General features: G+C 54.6%; 1 protein-coding gene across 2 annotated transcripts in view; it reads left to right on the forward strand.

Moving 5' to 3' along the window:
* Window positions 1–12,516, forward strand: part of LOC118887536 (protoheme IX farnesyltransferase, mitochondrial) — a 108,427-nt gene extending 95,911 nt beyond the window's left edge. For both annotated transcript variants that reach the window (XM_036838417.1, XM_036838418.1), the window contains one exon: window positions 10,676–12,516. In XM_036838417.1, coding sequence (XP_036694312.1) covers window positions 10,676–11,079 — 404 coding nt within the window. In that variant the 3' untranslated portion in view covers window positions 11,080–12,516. The remainder of the gene's footprint in view (window positions 1–10,675) is intronic.
* Window positions 12,517–18,573: the final 6,057 nt, after the last annotated feature.

Genomic DNA, 18,573 nt, shown 5'->3' on the forward strand with positions numbered 1-18,573 from the left:
TGTGCTCTGTTCCATCCACGTCCTCCTGCCTAAGCCCTCGGATGCCTGCTCCAAGCCAGCTGCCTGCCTGATGGACACAGCCCAGACCCTGTTCAGTTTCCTCAAACCTGTCACAAGGAACAAGGCACCAAAAACTACCTTTTCTGTCCAGGGAATCCCAGCCAGGGCCAGGGTCAGGGTCAGGGCCAAGTGTGACAGCCCCAGGGACAGGTATCGCTTGGAGGTATGTGAGGGCTGTCCAGTCCAGGGCCGTGGAGAACTCAGTCACCTTTGTCACGCAGGGTCCTCGGACCCAGGTTCTTGCTGAAGGCTGGAGGCCCCTGGCAGTTTCCTGCAAAGAGCTTGGGCTTCAGCATGTGTTCGAGCTGCCTCCCCGGAGGCCAGAGAGAGAAGGAGCTTTTCAGTTCCTCCCACTTAGGACGCACATCCAGTTGGAGCCCTTATTTGTTCAGCCACAGTCCGGATCTGGCCAAACTGCTAATGGGCATATTTAATTTTTTTTTTTTTTTTTAATTTGAGGTATAGTGTTTCTGCAATCCAAAGTTAATCGTTTGTATACAAACTCATTCATGAGGAGCAGCTCAGGGGCAGGCTGTACCTTGTTTAGGTAGCGGCCTGAAAATGCACGTTTGTCTTGAGAAACGAGACCCTTCATCTACCTGAACTGACCCTGGCGTAAAGCAGAGCAGCCTGAAAGGTTTGTATAGCCACAAAAGAAGGTCCTTTTGCAGTTTTTGCGATTGACTTCTATTATATCCCTTTTGTATAAATCTTGAAGGTGCATTGTGGGGCACACAATGACAACATGGTTTACTGCCCCCAGAATCCTTAATCACCACAGATCAAACCACATACCCAAAGCCTTGTGAGGTTTATACAGAAAGAGGAATGCTACTTTAAATAATGCTTGCAATTGCTTCAAAAGTTTCAAAACATTAATTCGATAGGTAGAGCCAACTTGAGCTAAGCAGTAGATCTTTGAATGAATTGAGTAAATGAAATAATGGATGAATGAAACAGTGAATAAGTAGCTTCCGTTTTAAAGATGAAAGAACTAAGGTATTCCAAGGTCAATCGCCAGATATATATTGAGCATCACCTATGAGTACAGAAGGAAATGACACAAAGAAATAAGGCAGAATCTGAGAGAATGTAGTTGAAAGATTTTTATTCCTGGATTTTAGGGACTAAGTCGGCTATGACTTGATATACTTTTACCGTCTTCTCGAACTGCACTTTGTACTGTGGCAGCCACTAGCCAAAGTCCAACACGATGGTGCTCAAGCTTTAGTGCACATCAGTCACCTGGATGGAGGGCTTGTTAAAACTCAGGATCCTGGGCCCTTCCCCCAAAGTTTCTGACTCAGTGGGTCTGGGGAGGTGCCTGAGAGTCTGCAATTCTAACAAGTTCCCACGTGATGCTGATACCCCTGGTCCAGGGACCACACTTGAGAACCGCCAATCTGAAAAGGCAGAACCAGCGAGCGCTCTTGCTGTTAGAATGCCCGGGAAATACCGAGGGATTTGGGCCAAGGGCGTGGCAGATGGTATCATCAGAGATGCGCCAACAGTGTCATCTGTATTATTCACCGAGGTTGTTGCATCCCTTCTGGGTTCTTATCTCAGGGGACGTGTTTGTTTGAAGGAGCCCTTCTGAGAAAAAACAGCCAGCAATGTTTCCTTTCTTCTGTGGTATCTCCGAACCATCTTGTCTTTAAACCTCCAAAAACCGGTCACTGTGGAGCAGCCACGAGGAGAGAAGTGTTTGGAAAACTCTGCCGAGCTTGCTGCTGGGGAGGGAGGGGAAGGTGGGTGACAGAGGTGACAGAGGCCCGCTCGGCTCGCGCCTTCCCGAACTGTCCCCCCAGCCGCCACTGCGTGCGGGGCCCTGAGAGATGCAGGGTCACTGAAACCCAGTCCCGGTTCTCACTTGTCTCACGTCTCAAGAGTCTTCAGGGAGAGGCAGGCCGGTGATCAAGTATTTCCCTGAGCAGAGAGCTTTAGCGGGGGCTCCGGGCTCTCTTAAATTGGCCCCCAAGTCGGCCCAGGAAGACTTCGGAGCCGACTGACTTCTGAGTTAAGTCACGGCCCGTTAGTTGAGGAGGGAAAGTGCTTTCCAAGCAGCAGAAAGTGTGTGCACAGGGGTTGGTAGGCATGCGAGTCTACACCGACCGAATCCATGCCTCCGCCCCAGGACGCCGCATACCAGCCCCGGCATTCATTTCAGTTGCCGTCCCCCTGACCAGGTGGACTTGGGCTGAAGCCCTTTCCTGGGGCTTGGCAGACATTGGTTACGATTGGAGGGGCAGCAGCTCGGGGCCGTGTGCAATGGGGATCCTGAAGCCTCACCTTCAGGGTCCTGCCTCGAAGGAACTGACTCTGGTTGGGAGGAAAGATACCAGGTTTGTAGCTACAGAAAACCACGTGCTTCCCAGACGGCCGACAGAGTGAAGAAATAGTGTTCGGAAGCACCCTTTCTCCCTTCTTAGCATCTAGATCTTTCTGTGGTTTTTGTGGTGGCCACGGGGCCAATCAAGACCTCCAGGGGCCCGAGCACGGAAGAGATGGTGCTGCCTTCCCGCCTCCAGTAAAGACTTGAAACATAAGACAGCCATGGGGTTCTGATTTCTTTTCCCCACAACAGCATTGTTGTTGTTGGTTTTGTTTGTTTTTACCACTAGTGGAAAAGAATTTCTCGCTGTTCTAGATGCCCCAGTGGTGTGGGTCCAAAGCCTGTGCTTGATATGACCCTTCAGAATCCAGCTCAGTGTGGGTGGGCGAGTGAGGCGAGATTGATGGGCAGGGGGAGCGGGTGAGGTGAAGACAAACAGACTAACAGATGGAAATTGTAAAAGCTAAACAAACGTTAGGTGTTCTTGGTGTTTGCTGCTTTGTAGCTGCACAAAGAACTGTGAACAGCTAGCTCTTCTCTCCCAGTGGAATTTGTGTTTCAGAGTGTGCCAGCCCCAAAAGCGCTCTTTGTGTCAATAGAGGTGATCATTACAGTGGAATTTTCTCCTGTGTCCATTCTCTGAGACCCAGGCTTAGACCTTTCCTCCCACCTGCCTAATTACTTTGCTTTTTTTTTTTTTTTTTTTTGGGGGGGGCTTAACTGCTGTTAACAGAAAACATTAAAAATGCTTAGCAACTAAAACTCAGGAAGGCCCAGTAAAGAGGGCTGGCCCACGGCGCAGCCAGCTTGCTGCCGTAGGAACGGAGATGCTTGCTCTGACTCTGCAGGCAGTGGCCAGCAGGGAGACAAGTGACCTGCACGCCCTGGGGAGGGGTCTGGGGGTGGGGGGCACACCGCGGATAAGTGCCCGGCCACAGACGCTCCTGCTCGGCCCGGCCTGGAGCCGCACACGGTAGCCTCTCAACAGCGTTCACCTCCAGAGACGGTCTAGTTTATCCCGAAGCCTTCAGGTTAAAGTCCCTTCCCCCTCCCCCGTGCCAAAGCCACCTCTCTTCCCATCGCCCCCATTTCTTAAAAAGGCTCAGATTCTGTTTTGTCATTTTCCTATACTTGGATAAATCCCCGGTCTTGGGTGTTTATGGCATGCTTCTGGTGACTGCCTTGAAGAGATTTGTAAATGGCCTTTGGTTTGTAATTCAGATGTTGTTGTGTGGTCAACATTAATTATGTCAGCCAACATTCAGTTACAAATGAGGACTCTGGAGACGGACTCTTATCAGGAAGTGACATTTGACAGATGGATGGTTCTAGTAACAAAAAGAGAATGAGTTTTTTTAGCCTCAGCTGGTAAACTACAAAATGTTAAATACTGTTTCACTTTATTTACCTCCTTTATTCTGGGATGAGAAGGTAGAATAGAATTTACTCACTCATTCATTCCACAAATATTTATTGAGGGCTTACAAGTACCAGGCGCTGTTTAACCCAAGCCCTTTTGAAGATTTCCTTTAAAACACTGCCTCACTTTGAAATCAAACTCGAAAACGAGTAAATTCCTTTTGTGTGAGATTTTTCCATAACTAGTCTTAGAGCTTGAGATTGATTAAGATAAATGACATTTCTAAAGACAGAGTGACCAAGAGACATTACAGGAATATTAGCAAACCAAACGATATTTAGAGCCCTCTTCTCTTCAAAGACGAAGGAACAAAAGTCTGAGAAGGACAGTATGAGAAACACGCAGCGAGCCGGAGGTCGGCGGTGTAATTGGCGACCGTTTGGCACAAAATGCGCCCGGCCTTGTCACCCCCGGGTCGCGTAGTTGGGCAGGATCACAGGAGCTGGACCACAGTAGATGAGGCCTGGCCCGCAGTGCACATTTAATCAGTTCTGTTCAACAAACAGATGAATGCTCGGGTGATAAAGGGACAGGCCTTCAAGTGTGAGCTGAGGAGTGGGGAGCAGGTGACTTTCCTGGAGCACCCACAGAGGCTCGGAGCCCCCAGGGAAGCGGGGGGAAGCGGAGGAGAGGGGTCACCTTCCTCAGAGTCGGGGCTTCGTGCTGCCTCTGCTTCCGAGTGTGCTTCACATGAAACCCCGGGTGGCTCCGCATGGACGGCGGGGCGTGGACGGCGGGGCAGGGACCGCGGGGCGGGGACCACGGAGAGTGGCCCGTGGAGGGAGGGCAGGAAGAGCATCCCTTCTCCTCGCCGTGCCTCTTCACCATTCCCCAGTCACTGCCAGAGCATTCTTCAAGGGCAGGCGGCCATTGCCGACTCTATTTCCTATTTCCAGGGGACTTTTCATCTCCCCTTTGTCGCCATGCAGTTGATGAACTGGCCCCCATCCTCTTCCCTTTCTCTGCGGCGCTGTGGAAGTTCATCACGTGGGGGAGGCTGACCTGTCCCACAGGCGCCTTGTGTTCACCCTCAAAAGAAGGGCTTTGAAATCGCTGACCATGAAGCTTTGGACTTGGCTGTGCTCCCCCAGCCAGCCCCAGTTTACATGAGCACGACACCCCAAAGCTGCTGAGGGCCGCGTGGAGAGGGAACCCACTGTCCGCAGAGGGAGGACTGCCCGAGCGCAGCACGGGCTTCACTGGACCTGCGTCTCTCCTCCTTTTCAAGTCCCTGCGTGGGCAGCGAAGGGCAGTGAATGGTTGGGGTCGGGGTGGGAAGGGTTGGACGTAAGCCCGCCAGGCAGCAGAGAAAGCGAGGTGAAACCACTGAGCTCCATTCCAGAGGACTGTGTTTTGGAAGAGCCCATACAGTGTCAGAGCTCCAGCTTGGAGACTTTTGTCTCCACTCTGTCGGGAAGCCATTTGGCTGGGATTGCCTTGGCTTTGTTTGCCAACAAAATGATGGAAGTACGCTACGGACCTGAGCAGAGGGTCTCCGCCTGCCGGTGTGGCGTAGAGATGGTTGGGAGATGTTCCGAGAGTATTTTCCAAGAGTCACTGGGAAGACACTGGCTGGCCTTGCCTCACCTAAGGAGCCCCCCTGATCGGAGAGGGTGCCAGGAGATAAGGGTTCCCCTCAGCTGGTCACACACAGCACAGTCGATGAGCTCACCTCTGTTTTCTGTGTGTGGAGGGAAGGAAGGAAGGCCGCAGACACCTGGCCCTTCTCTGGAGTTGCCTCCAAGCTGGGATCGTGGCGTCACGATCTCAGGAAGTTGCTGTCCTCTGGAGAGTCCGTTTGCATAGATAGGCCAACTATCTCACAGGTTCCCGTATCCTGTCTATTCATAGACCAACAGATATTTGATTAAAAGAAAGGAAGCAGACATTTCTTCTGGATACGATTAAACCAAGTATGTATGAAGATTCTGCAGACCGGTAGGAAAATGAGAACACACATTGAAAAGAAGGAGAAAACGCATGGCTTGTGTGAATGGATTGAACCTCAGAGACCATCTTTGAATCTCAGTTTACATACCACTTCTTCCAGGAAGCCTTCCCTGACCTCTCCAGGGCCGACTGAGGTCTTGCTCCTGTGTGCTCCCCTGAAGCCCTGCACCGAAGGTGGCATTCCTGGGCTGTGATCCCTTGTGTGTTGTGTCTGTCCCTGGCCAGACTCCAGCAGAGGCCTTGAGAGTAGACCGTGCCTGCCCTATAGTGGGCGAACAGTAAATATTTGTTGTCACAGACCATGGGCCCAGTAAAAACAGATTGCTTTGTGGGGGTGAGGCTGAGGTGAAGCCTTTGAGTCAGGAAACCGAGGGCTTTATGTTCCCCCCCGAGGAAGGTGGGTTCCCCCAAGGCCCCTGGACTAATTCCAGCCTTCCTGTTCTAGCTCGCCTTATCTTGATGGAGACAGTCATTTGTTTTACATCTTTTACAGGAGCCGAGGCCTTGCAGCCCATCCAGGAGAGCTGTGTGGGGTGGGGTTTTCTGATTACACTCCTTGAAGGCTAAGCTGTGATTTCTAAAGCTCTTTCATCTGTGACATGACCCAAACCCCTACCCAATTTCCTCTCCCAGAGAAAGCAGCATGCCACTCTTACGAAAGTGATTTTTTTTTAATTATGTTATTTGAAGGAGAAGCATAACTAAAAACGTGTATTGAGCAAAACAGAATACTCCAATTGGCACAGGAAAAAAGACGGCTTTTGAGAAAGACAAGCAAGATTCCACGTGGGAGCCTGATGTCTTAACCGTTTCAAGCCTGGTTTCCTGGCTGAATTGGCTCTTTCTCGGCTATTGCAAGAGCAAAACAGCCCCTGAGCCCTGACTTACCTGTCCCCTCCCCCGTCTCTACGTGATCCCTGATGCCATTCCTGTGGGGACACAGCTTGGTCTTGTCGGCCCCCCTGGGCTAGGGCTGCGCTCAAAGCCTCCGAGTGGCCCGGTGCCCCGAGAACCAGTCACGCTGCCTTCTCGGTGCTGGCCCCTCTGACATCCAGAGACGGCTCTATTTTGCCATCGGAATACGAAGGAGAAGTCGCCTTCTGTCGCTCTGTTTTCCACTTCACTTGTACCTGGGTGGTGCCCCCTTCCCTTCTGTCTTGGCTAATTCCCCAAGGGTGCTCACTGTCAAGAAAAATATTACCTGTGTGTTTGTAATTGAACAACCTTGGTTGTTTTTTGTTTTTTTTTTAAGTCACCAGCACTCTTATCTTAGTAAACGGGATTTCTCCTTCCAGCGAGCCTTCCTCTACTCTGCTCCACTGGCATTCTGATGACCACCTGGCAGTCCCTTGTTACCATTTTCAATTGCTGTTTGGCAACAGCTTTCTAGGAGAAGGTGCTGGTACGTGGTGCCAGGGGTGCTGAATAGCCTTGGGCAAGTTACTTAATCTCTCTCATCTATGAGATGAGAGCAGCTGTGCCTGTAGGAAGGTGCCGGGAGCAGGAGAGCATGCACGTGATTCCCCTCCGTGGGCCTGCGTACAAGCCTCCAGGCCTTCGTGGGGACGGATGTCTGATGGGCAAACCTAAAACGGCCACAGATAGAACCTTCACGTCTCCACTGTGAACCGTGCGGGTCCCCCCCGGAGGAAAAGGCATCAGCGTGTGCCACTCCAGTGCCCCCCGACCACCTGTCCTCTCGGTGGTCTCTACCACCTGTCCCCCCTCCCTGCTCTCACTGCTCTGCGGGAGATGCCCCTCCCCATCGGGTGTGCAGGCACCCTGAGACCCGGCCCCGCCCTTGTTGGCGGTCTCCTCACTCCCCGTGCCTCCCCGCAGCCTGCACGTCTCCCAGAGACACGAGTGACTCTTCCCAGGATCAGTGCAGTTGGGACGTGGCTCACACGCCACCTTTGGGGACGCCTTCCCTGAGCAGCCACTCCCAGGTCGCCCGTCCTGCCGCCCTCTTTTGATTCTCTGAGTAGCAGCCGTCAGTGTCGCCTCATCGTGTGCGCCTCCCACTGGACCCCGTGCAGGGCTCTGTCGCTTTGGCCGCTGCCTCTCTGGCCTCCAGGGTCGTACCTGGTGGGTGGCTGACGCCGTCTTCTGTTTGCCACCAGATTCAACAAATAGTAGCTGCTGCTTTTTTTTTTTTTTTCCTGGCCCCGTGGCATGCGAGATCTTAGGTCCCCAACCAGGGATCGACCCTGCGTCCCCTGCAGTGGAAGCGCAGAGTCTTAACCACTGGACCGCCAGGGAAGTCCCAGTAGCTGCTTCTTTTGCTGTTCAAACTGGAGTGTGTCTACATGAACGAAGATGTATATATGTGCTACTTATAGACACGGTTAAAATGGTCTGGGGGGGATGTGACAGCCACCCTACCGAAATAGGGACCCTAAGGGCAAGCCTTTGTTATTTTCCTCCTGGATTGGAAGGCTGACCAGGCGTTGGTTGACTCATAAATAAAGATCCAAAATGAAGAGCGGGTTCCCTCCTCTGATCCTCGCCGGCAGGTGCGTGGCAGGACTTGGGAGCCCACACTTACTTTCTGGAGGACTCTCAATGATTTGACTGTGTTCTCTCCTGGTGAGGGTCCTGTGTTAGCAGTCGCCCCCGCCCCCCGGACCTCGCCCTCTTTTTCTGCACATTCCCACAGACGAGGGGCTCAGAAGATCTGCATCACCACCTAAGATAGGACAGTGGGTGCACATGCTCAAGCCCCCTGCAGGACAGTGCTTCCCAGGGTGGGTTCCAGTGGGTCCTCAAGCTCCCAGTTCTCGGATCAGGGGCCCCAGAGGCAGGTGGGGGTCTGAGACACAGGGAACCCCGAGTGAGTCAGCGTGTCCGGGACCCTCCGAGGAGGACGGAAGCGGGGGCAGTATACGGTCCTAAGGTTCACACGTCAGTGCTGGAAACGGGGGTCTTGGGAATGGCTTTTGTGGAGCAGTTCTCTATGCACATGGGCTCCGGGGCTGGGCTGGAGGACCCTTTGCCCGATGGTATGCAGTGCTTCTCTCTGGAGATGAAAGAAAGAGGAACAGACCCTCACGGAGTTCACATCCCGGAGGGAAAAGGAAATAGGTAATGACGGGACAGGTGGCTCACTCCGTGGGGGACGCATCGCAGCCCATACCCTCCTCACGACTTGCCCTGTGGATGTCCCAAGGGCGTGTCAGACCGAACACACCGGAGTTACCCTCAGGAGCTGCCCTGCACGGCTTCCGGGTGTGTCCTCCAGGGCGCGGGGTCTCCGGGCACCCCTGGGCCCAGGAATCGCTCCCGACGTGTCCCTCCCTTCTCTGCACTCACGTCCTGTCACCTTTGCCTCCTTGGTCCCTCTCAGGCCCATCTCTCCTGCTCCACTGTCACCGCCCTGGTCCTCACTCCCCTCTCTTCTCTCCTCTCCTGAGTGATCCATCCAGAGCTGCCTGGGCCCCTCCTGTGTCTCCTTTCACCAGGGCCCCTTTCCTCAGCCCCTCTTGCCACACGCACACGTGCACTCACGCGTTAAGACCCCTTCATGGCTTTCTGCTGCTTCTAGGATGGAACAGTCCTTGGCACCGCCTGCAGAGCGGGGGCGGGTGGCCCTGCCTGTCCCTCTGGCTGATCCTGGAGCCTGGCCCCGCTGCTCTCTGCACTCCAGACACACGCCTGCCTTCTTTATTTTAATTTACTTTTTAAATTATCATACAGTAAAATCGACCTTGTTGTTTTGTTGTACAGCTCTGTGGATCCTAACACACGCCCTAGTCTTCCTGTCATGCCTTGACTGCCGCGCCTCCTGCCCGGGGGCCTTGATTACCGCACTGGCCTGGTCACTACTCCCTGGGCGCAGACGTCCTCCTCTAGACGTCTGCTTCGCTCCACGCGCTGCGCCCCGTGCCCTGTGCCCCCCTTGCACATGCTTCCGCACAGCCGCCGCGGGCCTCTGGATGCGCGGCTCTGGGGGAACTCGGCCCACGTGGCTTGGCGCCCACGCTGCATCCGCGGTGCCTAGGCTGCGCTCGCCTCTCAGTAGGCACTGGGGGAACGCGCCCTGTGTCAGGAGAGGAGGAATGAACCGTCCGCTCAGGAATGGCTGTAGCCCCTTCCAGAGACCCGGCTCAGTGCCGCGGGGGAGCCGGGGTTGAAAGCAGACGGGCTCCCGCTGAGTTCCTCCTTCACCTCTTGTTGGAGAACGTAGCATCATCTGATTCGGTTGCTTAATGAGGATTATAAAACCTACCTCAAGTCCTGCAGTCGGATTAAGTGAGGTGACTGTAGAAGTCTTTGTTAGAAGGAGGCACTCAGTAACTGGCAGCCTTCACCCCACCGTGTTGGGGGCAAGATCCAGTTCCGGAGAAAGGGTGCCCAGGTGTTCACCTGTCCTGAGAAACCGCACAGCCTCTGCCCCTGCGCCGCTCTGCGTATTCAGGTTGCGCTGGGGAGCCCCCCGCCCTCCCTGCGGTGAGGGCCGTGCGCCCCGCCTGCTGCCGCCGCGTCCCCGGTGCCGCCCATAAGGACTGCGGTTCTGTCGGTGCCGAGCGGGGGGTGCCACCTGCCCGGAGCGGCCTTCCACCTCGCTGCCCAAGCCCCTCACTCGCGAGCCGGCTGGTGGAAACAGAGCTAAAAGCCCGGCCCTGAAGGCCCTCTGGGACTGGGCCACCCCTGAACGTGACCTCCCTTGTTGTCCCGGTGTTGGCACCGCAGGGGGCGGGGGGCGGTCAGGTGCCACAGGTGCTCACCCTTGTGGGAAGCCTCCCGCCCCCGCCCGCCTCCATCTCCAAGCAGGGAGGGGAGCGCAGACGCGCGAGGACCCGAGGGAGTCCGGCTTGCGGGGTGGGAGCGCACCGCCAGGGCCGGCAGCTGTCGGAAAGGGGGCCTCTGTAGATCTCTGATGACAACGTGTCTTGCTTCCCCAAACCTCTGTGCAGGAGCCTTTCTTTTGGGAGGAATCCTCTACTCCTGGCAGTTTCCTCATTTCAACGCTCTGAGCTGGGGCCTCCGCGAAGACTACTCCCGGGGCGGCTACTGCATGATGTCGGTCACCCACCCGGACCTGTGCCGGCGCGTCGCCCTGCGCCACTGCCTGGCCTTGGTCGCAATGTCTGCCGCGGCCCCCGCCCTGGACGTCACCACGTGGACCTTCCCCGTCATCGCCCTCCCCATCAACCTGTACATTTCCTACCTCGGCTTTCGGTTCTACAGGGACGCAGACCGGAAGAGCTCCCGGAAGCTGTTCTTCTGCAGCCTCTGGCACCTGCCCCTGTTCCTGCTGCTGATGTTGACCTGCAAGCGGCCGGCTGCGCAGGGCGACGCGGGGGGGCCGCAGAGCTGACAGCAGACCGGCGCGTGGGGAGAAGCGAAACACATCCAGGGAGACGCACAGGTTTTTTTTTTTTTCCCCTTTGCTGTTAGGCAAGGATATTTTGGTAATTCCAATGCACCAGGAGAGAAGTCGCTGCGTTGAGAACGAGATTGTAAACTAATTTGGTGCTCGGTGATCACTCGACAACTCTTTCCACGGTGATATCCAAAATGCTCCCCAAATAAGAACTGGGTTGGTTCCGCAGGTTTACGTAAGGAGAGCATTCCTCTTTGAGGGTCTTTACGGAGCTCTTCCTCTAACCCCACCCACTTGTCCTCTCCCTCAGGTAGAAGTGGGAGCGCACCTTCCCTTCGTAGCCCCTCCACGCACGCTCCCCAGCTGCCGACCGGGCTGGCCGGCCGAGGTGCACACTCGCACGCTGGTATCTGTGGTTCCGTGGCCTCTGGTCCCTCGCCGGCTGTCAGAAGCAATGCAGGCTGCCAGTCGCAGCCCCCCTTCCTGTGAATGAGCCAGGGCCCCCGGGTCCAGCTTCCTCCGTCCCACACACACCCTCAGCCTCATCTTCCCTCAGACGATAACAGAACACCAAGGACAAGCTGCTGCCCAGCGTCTGCGGGAAGAATTCCAAACGGTTGTCTGGGGAATCTCAGGCTGGACCACCCACCGCCCACCCTATCACGCATCGGCATTTCAGAAACGCCAGGGAATCAAAGGCATCTTTAAAGTTCACTTTAAAATATGCAAGGTGTCAGAGCGTTTCTTTCTGGAAGGGTCATGCTAGACTTAAAGCTAGAAATCCCTCCGGCTCTGACCCATCTCGTCCTCTCTAGTCACTGCTGCGGTCATCGGCTCAGCTCAAGGCTGAGTGAGAGGGGAAATCAGAAAGGGGCCAGCCGGCCCACATAGCTCACATTCTTGTCCCTTTAGTGAGGAACACATTTCCATCCTGCTATCTTCTAAATTCAGAAATTAGCCTCCACACGTCCGGTGGCTTGGAGAGCCGGAAGCAGGAGCCGGACTCCGGATGGGGATGCTGAATGGTCCCGGGAGGCCCATGGGTCCCCGCAGACAGGGGTGGCCTCCGCCACCAGCAGTCTCCTCAGCCCTCACGTCCACCTGCTTGTCCACTGTCTGTCCCGTTTGCCCGAAGGTCTTGAAGCTTAACAGGATACTTCAGTTACTCAGTGCCCCTGAAGGAATCCATTTGGGAATTTATGCAACCCTTAAACAGTGCCTGCAATATGCCTGTTCTCTCAAAACTTTCCAAAGCGATTGCAGATAGCATCTGATCTCTGTCTCCGCTTACCTGAAACATCACCTCTTGGCTGCGTCCAGGTCGCACTGTGGGAAATGGCACGAGTGTGTCTGGTGGGGACATCCACAGCCCTCAGATTTGTAAAGCGAGTCGGTTCTCTTCCTGCTGCAATAAACCAGCACCTCAAACCGTAGTGTGTGTGGCGTCATTCGACTCCATCTCCGGTTCCTGGTGGAACCGATAACGCTTGCCTCACTTTCATGAGCTGGGAGGAGAGCAGAACGCCCGGGGGTGTTTCTTATTGAGGGGGTGGAAGCAAGCAGCCTGCGCTCCCGAAAGAATCCGCCTGACACCCACCCTCTGCTCTGGATCACCCAGTCTCTCCCTTCCCCTCCCTTCAAAACCATTGCCCTAGAAATGGTCCTTGGGGCCTCTCTGACCTCCTGACTTGTCGTTCCCCAGCTCAGAAAATACAGTGCCCAATGCGCAGTCTGCACAACAAATGATGTCTCAGCTCCTTGGCGCTCAGACCCCAGGATGAGAACCTTCCACGGGAACCCCTCACTGCCACCCCCCCCACCCTGCCGCCATGCTGCTTCTCACACCTCCCTGGGGCTACCCTGTGCTCAGACGACCACCTTCCCAGACCCCTGCCCCTTCATCCCTGCGGGAACGTGGAATTCACGCTCCCAAGACCCCCTCAGCCCTGGAGCCCAGACAGCTGCTTGGTCACCTGGGCTCCTGACGTCCCAGGGCTTCACCTCCACGGCCCGGTGTTCCGACCCTGACCGACGACCAGCAGCACTTCCCGGACGGTGAAGCCCCTGTGTTCCAAGCATCCCTCGGCAGGTCTCTGGGGAGTCCTGTCACCCCACTGGGGAGGCACGAGCACATGCAGAGGACCTCCCAGGGACCCGAGGTTAAAGACAGGAGGGTCTGAGTTTGCTCATCCTGGCGATGCCCTGGCCATGTCGGGAGCCCAGCCTGGGACACACTGTCTGGACCTGATGTGCAGAGTTTCACTCAGCCTGTCGGGCCAGTGGCTGCAGGGACAGGACTCAGCCCGGGGGCCCTGACTCAGGAGGGGGGCCACACGGGTAGGAGCAGGAGCCTGTGCTTCGAAACGGGATTGCACTTGGGCTTTATTTCATAATATGGCAAACTAATGACAAGGAAAGGGGTCATGTCCAGTTTCCTTATTTAGCTTTTTAAGAAACACGATTCTTAACATGGTATTCCTTCTGACTCTGGGAAAATTGTACCAACTTCCTTTTAGTAAAACCACTGTATCCGTTGTGGATAAAACCAAATTTCACCAAAGGGTCCGTCTCTGTAGGCCGACAGTGAGGGGGATGCCGGTCGTTGCCTCTTCCCAGGATTGGTTTGTGTTTCCAGACATAAAAATAGGGTCTGCCTTGCCCAATCAAAACACCTTCATTGCACTTCAAATACACTTTGAGTGCCCCACGCCCTGATGCTAGAGGGAAAAAACAAGACTGTCGGAAACTGTGCTTTGCTCTGCGGATGTACAGAGTTGAATTTCCCTCTGACCGTTTATTTTTTCTCAGTCCATCCTCACTCCTTTTGCTTTGTTAAGAAAATAGCTGGGACTCAGCACTCCTCTGCCCCATGGCAATGCTGGGACCACAGCAAAGCTTTTTCTGCTTGCTGACTCAGGTGTGATGGGAGACACTTCTCTGAGTTCAGCTGGAGTCAGGGTCTCTGTCCTCTGACCTCCACCCACCCCACCCCCTTCCCAGCACGCTCCTCTTACAGCAGGACACTTGTAACTGACGGCAGGAGGGACTCAGGGGAGAAAGGTTTTCGGGAAATGCCCTCTTGACCTTTCTAATGACATGCTCACAGCCCAAGAGATTTTGACTTAAAGAAGAACTGGGTTGGGATGTTGCCTTGCTTCTTCTCTGGAATCATCGGCCAGCTAGCGATCGTCCACAAAGCGCTTCGTGGCAGGGGCACGTTTTCTCCATCTGTCCTGTAGGATCAGTGGCGTCAACTGACAGGCAACTAAATAAAAAGCAAGTGGAAAACAAACAGGGTCGAGCAATCGACTTGACTGCTGCCCCACGGCACTTTTTCCCCAGTGTCGAGAGCAGTGCTTGGCCCAGAGCAGGTGCTCAGTAAGTGCTTTTTAAAAAATTATTATTATTATTTTTATTTTTGGCTGCATTGGGTCTTCATTGCTGCACGCAGGCTTTCTGTAGTTGGGGCGAGAGGGGGCTACTCTTCGTTGTGGTGCACAGGCTTCTCATTGCGGTGGCTTCTCTTGTTGCGGAGCACGGGCTCTAGGTGTGCGGGTTTCAGTAGTTGTGGCACGTGGGCTCAGTAGTTGTGGCTCGCGGGCTCTAGAGCGCAGGCTCAGTAGTTGTGGCGCACGGGCTTAGTTGCTCCGTGGCATGTGGGATCTACCCGGACCAGGGCTCGAACCCGTGTCTCCTGCATTGGCAGGCAGATGCTTAACCACACTGCGCCACCAGGGAAGTCCCTCAGTAAGTGCTTTTTGAGTGAATAACCCCATCTGGTCTACGAGAGGCCCCTGTGGTCAGAAGGACAGGGTCTGTTAGCCCAGGATCAAGAAGGAACTGATTGGGAAAGCTGTTTATAACAAGCAGTTTCGTGAGAGAAAATGGCTTGTAAACCGTCCTTATCCCACTGCTGGGACAGTCCCCGGTCCCACCCCCCCACCCCCGCAGGACAGTCTGGGGCTGCACTGACCAGAGGGCCCTTCCCCGCTTCCAGACCAGCACCCACAGCTTCTCTTGTTTCTGGAATCTCCCTTCTCTGACTTCAGACCAACCCCCCACCGCCCCACCGTTCCTGCTGTGTCTCCTGGGGCACCTGTCAGTGTGCAGGCTGCAGGTGTTACTCACCTGTCCATGCACCGTCTCCCTGCCCCACCATCAGATCCTAAGCCCAGTAAGGCAAAAGCGTCTGCTTCTCATTGCTGGATCCACGGGCACCCAGAATAGAAGGGACTTGGGAGTGACCACGAGGCGGGTGCTCCGTCAGTGGGCAAAGGAATGGATGGGTGGCTTTAGGGCAGGTGCTGGGGCCGGAGGAACACTTGTCTCGGCTCCACTGGGACCAGCGCGGGGTGGAGGGGTGAGTAGGGCACACGCCCCATGTGACTGAATCCAGGGCAGACGCAGCTCTCAACCTGTCTTGTGAAGAAAACAGCCAGGGTCGAGCCAAGATGATTACTATCATTCCTTCCTGATGTTACTCAGTCTTTGTTTTCCAAAGTGTGGTACATTTTCGCTCTTTCCTGTGTCTTCAGGGCTGTCTTGGCTCAATGACTTAGCAGCAAGGAGTTCTTAGTCCATTCGGCTTCTTGGCCTCGATTTTTCTTGCTCTCTCTTTTTGCTTTTTCAAATGCATTAGCAGAGAATCTAGTGTCTGGCTCCATCTTCTTCCCTAATCGTCACCCACCTCCGGCGGGTGAGAGCCAGCCCATGCATCCAGGTCAGCTTAAAGGAATAGGACCCCGACCTGGCTCATAAGCTGGGGGGCTGCCTAGGAAGTGGAAGCCAAGAGAGGGAGGATCCCAAGTGCAAGACGGCAGGTCGGCCAGGCTGGGGGTGAAGATGGAGTGCCAGGGTCTTGGTAAAAGCCAGTGTGTCCTCAGCAGACAGCTCCTACCCGACAGCTGCTCTCTCTAAAGCAAAGCCCAGAACAGAGCTGGGGATGGGCAGGAGTGGGGAGGGGAGGGGAGCAGAGGAAACTTTGGAGGAGACGGAGCAGGGTGCTTGGCTGAGTAACCCTACCCCAAACACCTAAAGAGGGGCCAGGTGACAAGATGAACAATCCCGGGAGCGTTAGCTGGGCTAACACAAACACGCCCTCCACCCTTCCCACCCTCAACAAACAGACAAACACAAACCAAACAAAGCGTCCGTGAGGGAAGAGGCACCTGCCCCTCTGTCATCCACTGAGCAAGTGACCGTCCACGTGCCGTGAGCCGGGCCTGGTGTGGGACAAAGGGACGAACCCAGCTTTGGCCGCGACCCCCAGGAGCTCACTCTCTGGAGAGTTCTCAGGGAGGGAGTGGAAGGCGCATTCCAGCTTCTTCCCCAAAGTCCTCCTGTTCTAGGTACTTTGGCCACACGACTAATTGGCCGGGAGGCAACTTTGCTGAAAGATAAAACAACAAAAAATAAAAGAGGGATGTTAAAAAGGACATGATGGTACATGAGAAATGAATAACAAAATTAGAAAGACTATTGCAAAATCAAAATATCTGAATACATTTAAAAGGTGTGTAGGGCATTTTCTGGCACCAGTGGTTGGGACTCCGGGCTCTCACTGCCCAGGGGCCTGGGTTCAATCCCTGGTGGAGGAGCTAAGATCCCGCAAGCTGTGCAGCGTGGCCAAACATTTTAAAAATAAATAAAAAAAATTTTAAGAGATTTAAAAAAAATAAAAGGTGTATAGATTCATGGCAGTACTGTGCAAATAACTTCTTTTATTTTGTGGGTTGGACCTCAGCGCTTGTCTTCCAAGTCCTTCATTCATAGTATTAGCCTTTTTTTTTTTTTGCTTGGTGGTTCATCTCCTCGTTTGGCATCACGCTTTTTATGTTTTGCTAAAATCTCTTCCTTCATTAAGAGAGGTATCCGTCTCCAGACGGTGGGGTCCCAGCTTGCACCCGAGCTGTCTCGTGCCGTGAAAGCCTCTCCCCACTTGGTGCCCTGGACACACTGTCACGTGTCCTCTGAGCGACGTTCCGACGTCCTACAGGAAACGGGGGTCCAGCTCTGCACCTTCGAGGCCCTCGGCCTCTTTCCCCTCCAATGCAGTGTGTTTCAAAAATAAGAAACCAACTCTGGGGGCAAAGCATCGTCACCCGTCGGCTCCAGAAAGCCATCTGTAACGTCACTGGCTGGAGAAAGGCTAGCGCATTTCAGCCAGGGGAGACCAGGCACGGCTTGATCCAGGCGGCAGAAGCTCTCTCCACTTGCTGTCACCACTCTTGGCAGGCTCTCTCCCCTTAAGAAGCAGACACCCCTTAAACAATTATTCATTCCTTTATTCACAAATACTTGTTTACTACTTACCTCGGGTGAGGTGCTGGGGTGCAGAAGTGAAGAAAACAAACCTCCCTGTCTTCCCGCCTGGGATATCTCGAGAAGAAAACAGAAACCCCCAGTAACTGTGGTCGCCTCCTCGGTGGGCCACTGGGTGACTGGAGACAGCTGCTTGTTCAAACCTAAAGAAAAGGAAAGTGGACACTGAGATGCTGGCCCTGTCTGGCCTGATTTAGGGTTTGTGCTGATTCCTGACCCCCCCCCCCTCCGGCCTGGTTCATGTCGATCAGCCCACGTGCGGGACGCAGCCGTCCCCTCCCACCACGAAGGTTTGAGGAACTCGGTGAGACGAGGGTGGACAAAGGAGAATTACACTGTACCGGGTTGGCCAAAAAGTTCGTTCGGGGTTTTCATCACATCTTCTGGCAAGCCCCGAATGAGTTTTTTGGCCACCTCATAGTTTGGTCCTCGGAGAGGCCTTGGGGTCAGGGCCATGAGGAAGTGGGCCCCAGGAGAGGCCCCGGGAAAGGCGTCCCAGCGAAGGCAGTGCCCAGCGGCTATGCGGCCCCTCAGATGCCGCCGCCCATCACCACGATGCAAGCCTGTCCTGACCTCCTGACACCTGTGGTCCCCGACTCATTGTAAGGAAGGACCTCCTTTATATACAGGCCCGGGTAAAGGTCCACTTATTACAAGACCATTAACAAGGTGAAAACCCAGGGCGTTTTACTACCTGCTGTTTACACCAAGTCAGCCGCACCCCCAGGACTTCCCAGGCCGGCACCCTCTTCAGGGCGGCAGGGCCACCCTCAGAGCTAAGTCAGTTCCTGTCGAGAGCATTTGCCTCAGCACCTTTAAAGTCAGCTGCTTTCTTCTCCAAGTAAAGTGCTTCTTGAAAGACACTTCCATTTTCTCAGGAATCGTTTAGGGAAAACTTTGGATCAAAGAGCCAGGAAAGAGCCAGGCGGGTCCGTTTTCCAGTAGCCCCAACCCTAAGCTTCTGTGGGCATTGGGGTCCCCGTGCTCCCTGGCTCCCGCCAACCACCCGGCTCCTGCCCAGACACGCGGGACAGGAAAGCATCAGCCGCAAGCCGGGCTCCCTCGGAATTGTCCCTGCCCCCTCATCTAGAAACGGACACTTGGCATTCTCCGCGAGGCATTTTAATGCTAATTTGTTTAGTCGAAAAAGAGGAACCCAAACAGATG

The sequence above is a fragment of the Balaenoptera musculus genome, chromosome 20 (assembly GCF_009873245.2).
Source record: "Balaenoptera musculus isolate JJ_BM4_2016_0621 chromosome 20, mBalMus1.pri.v3, whole genome shotgun sequence".
NCBI classification, from domain to species: Eukaryota; Metazoa; Chordata; class Mammalia; order Artiodactyla; family Balaenopteridae; genus Balaenoptera; species Balaenoptera musculus.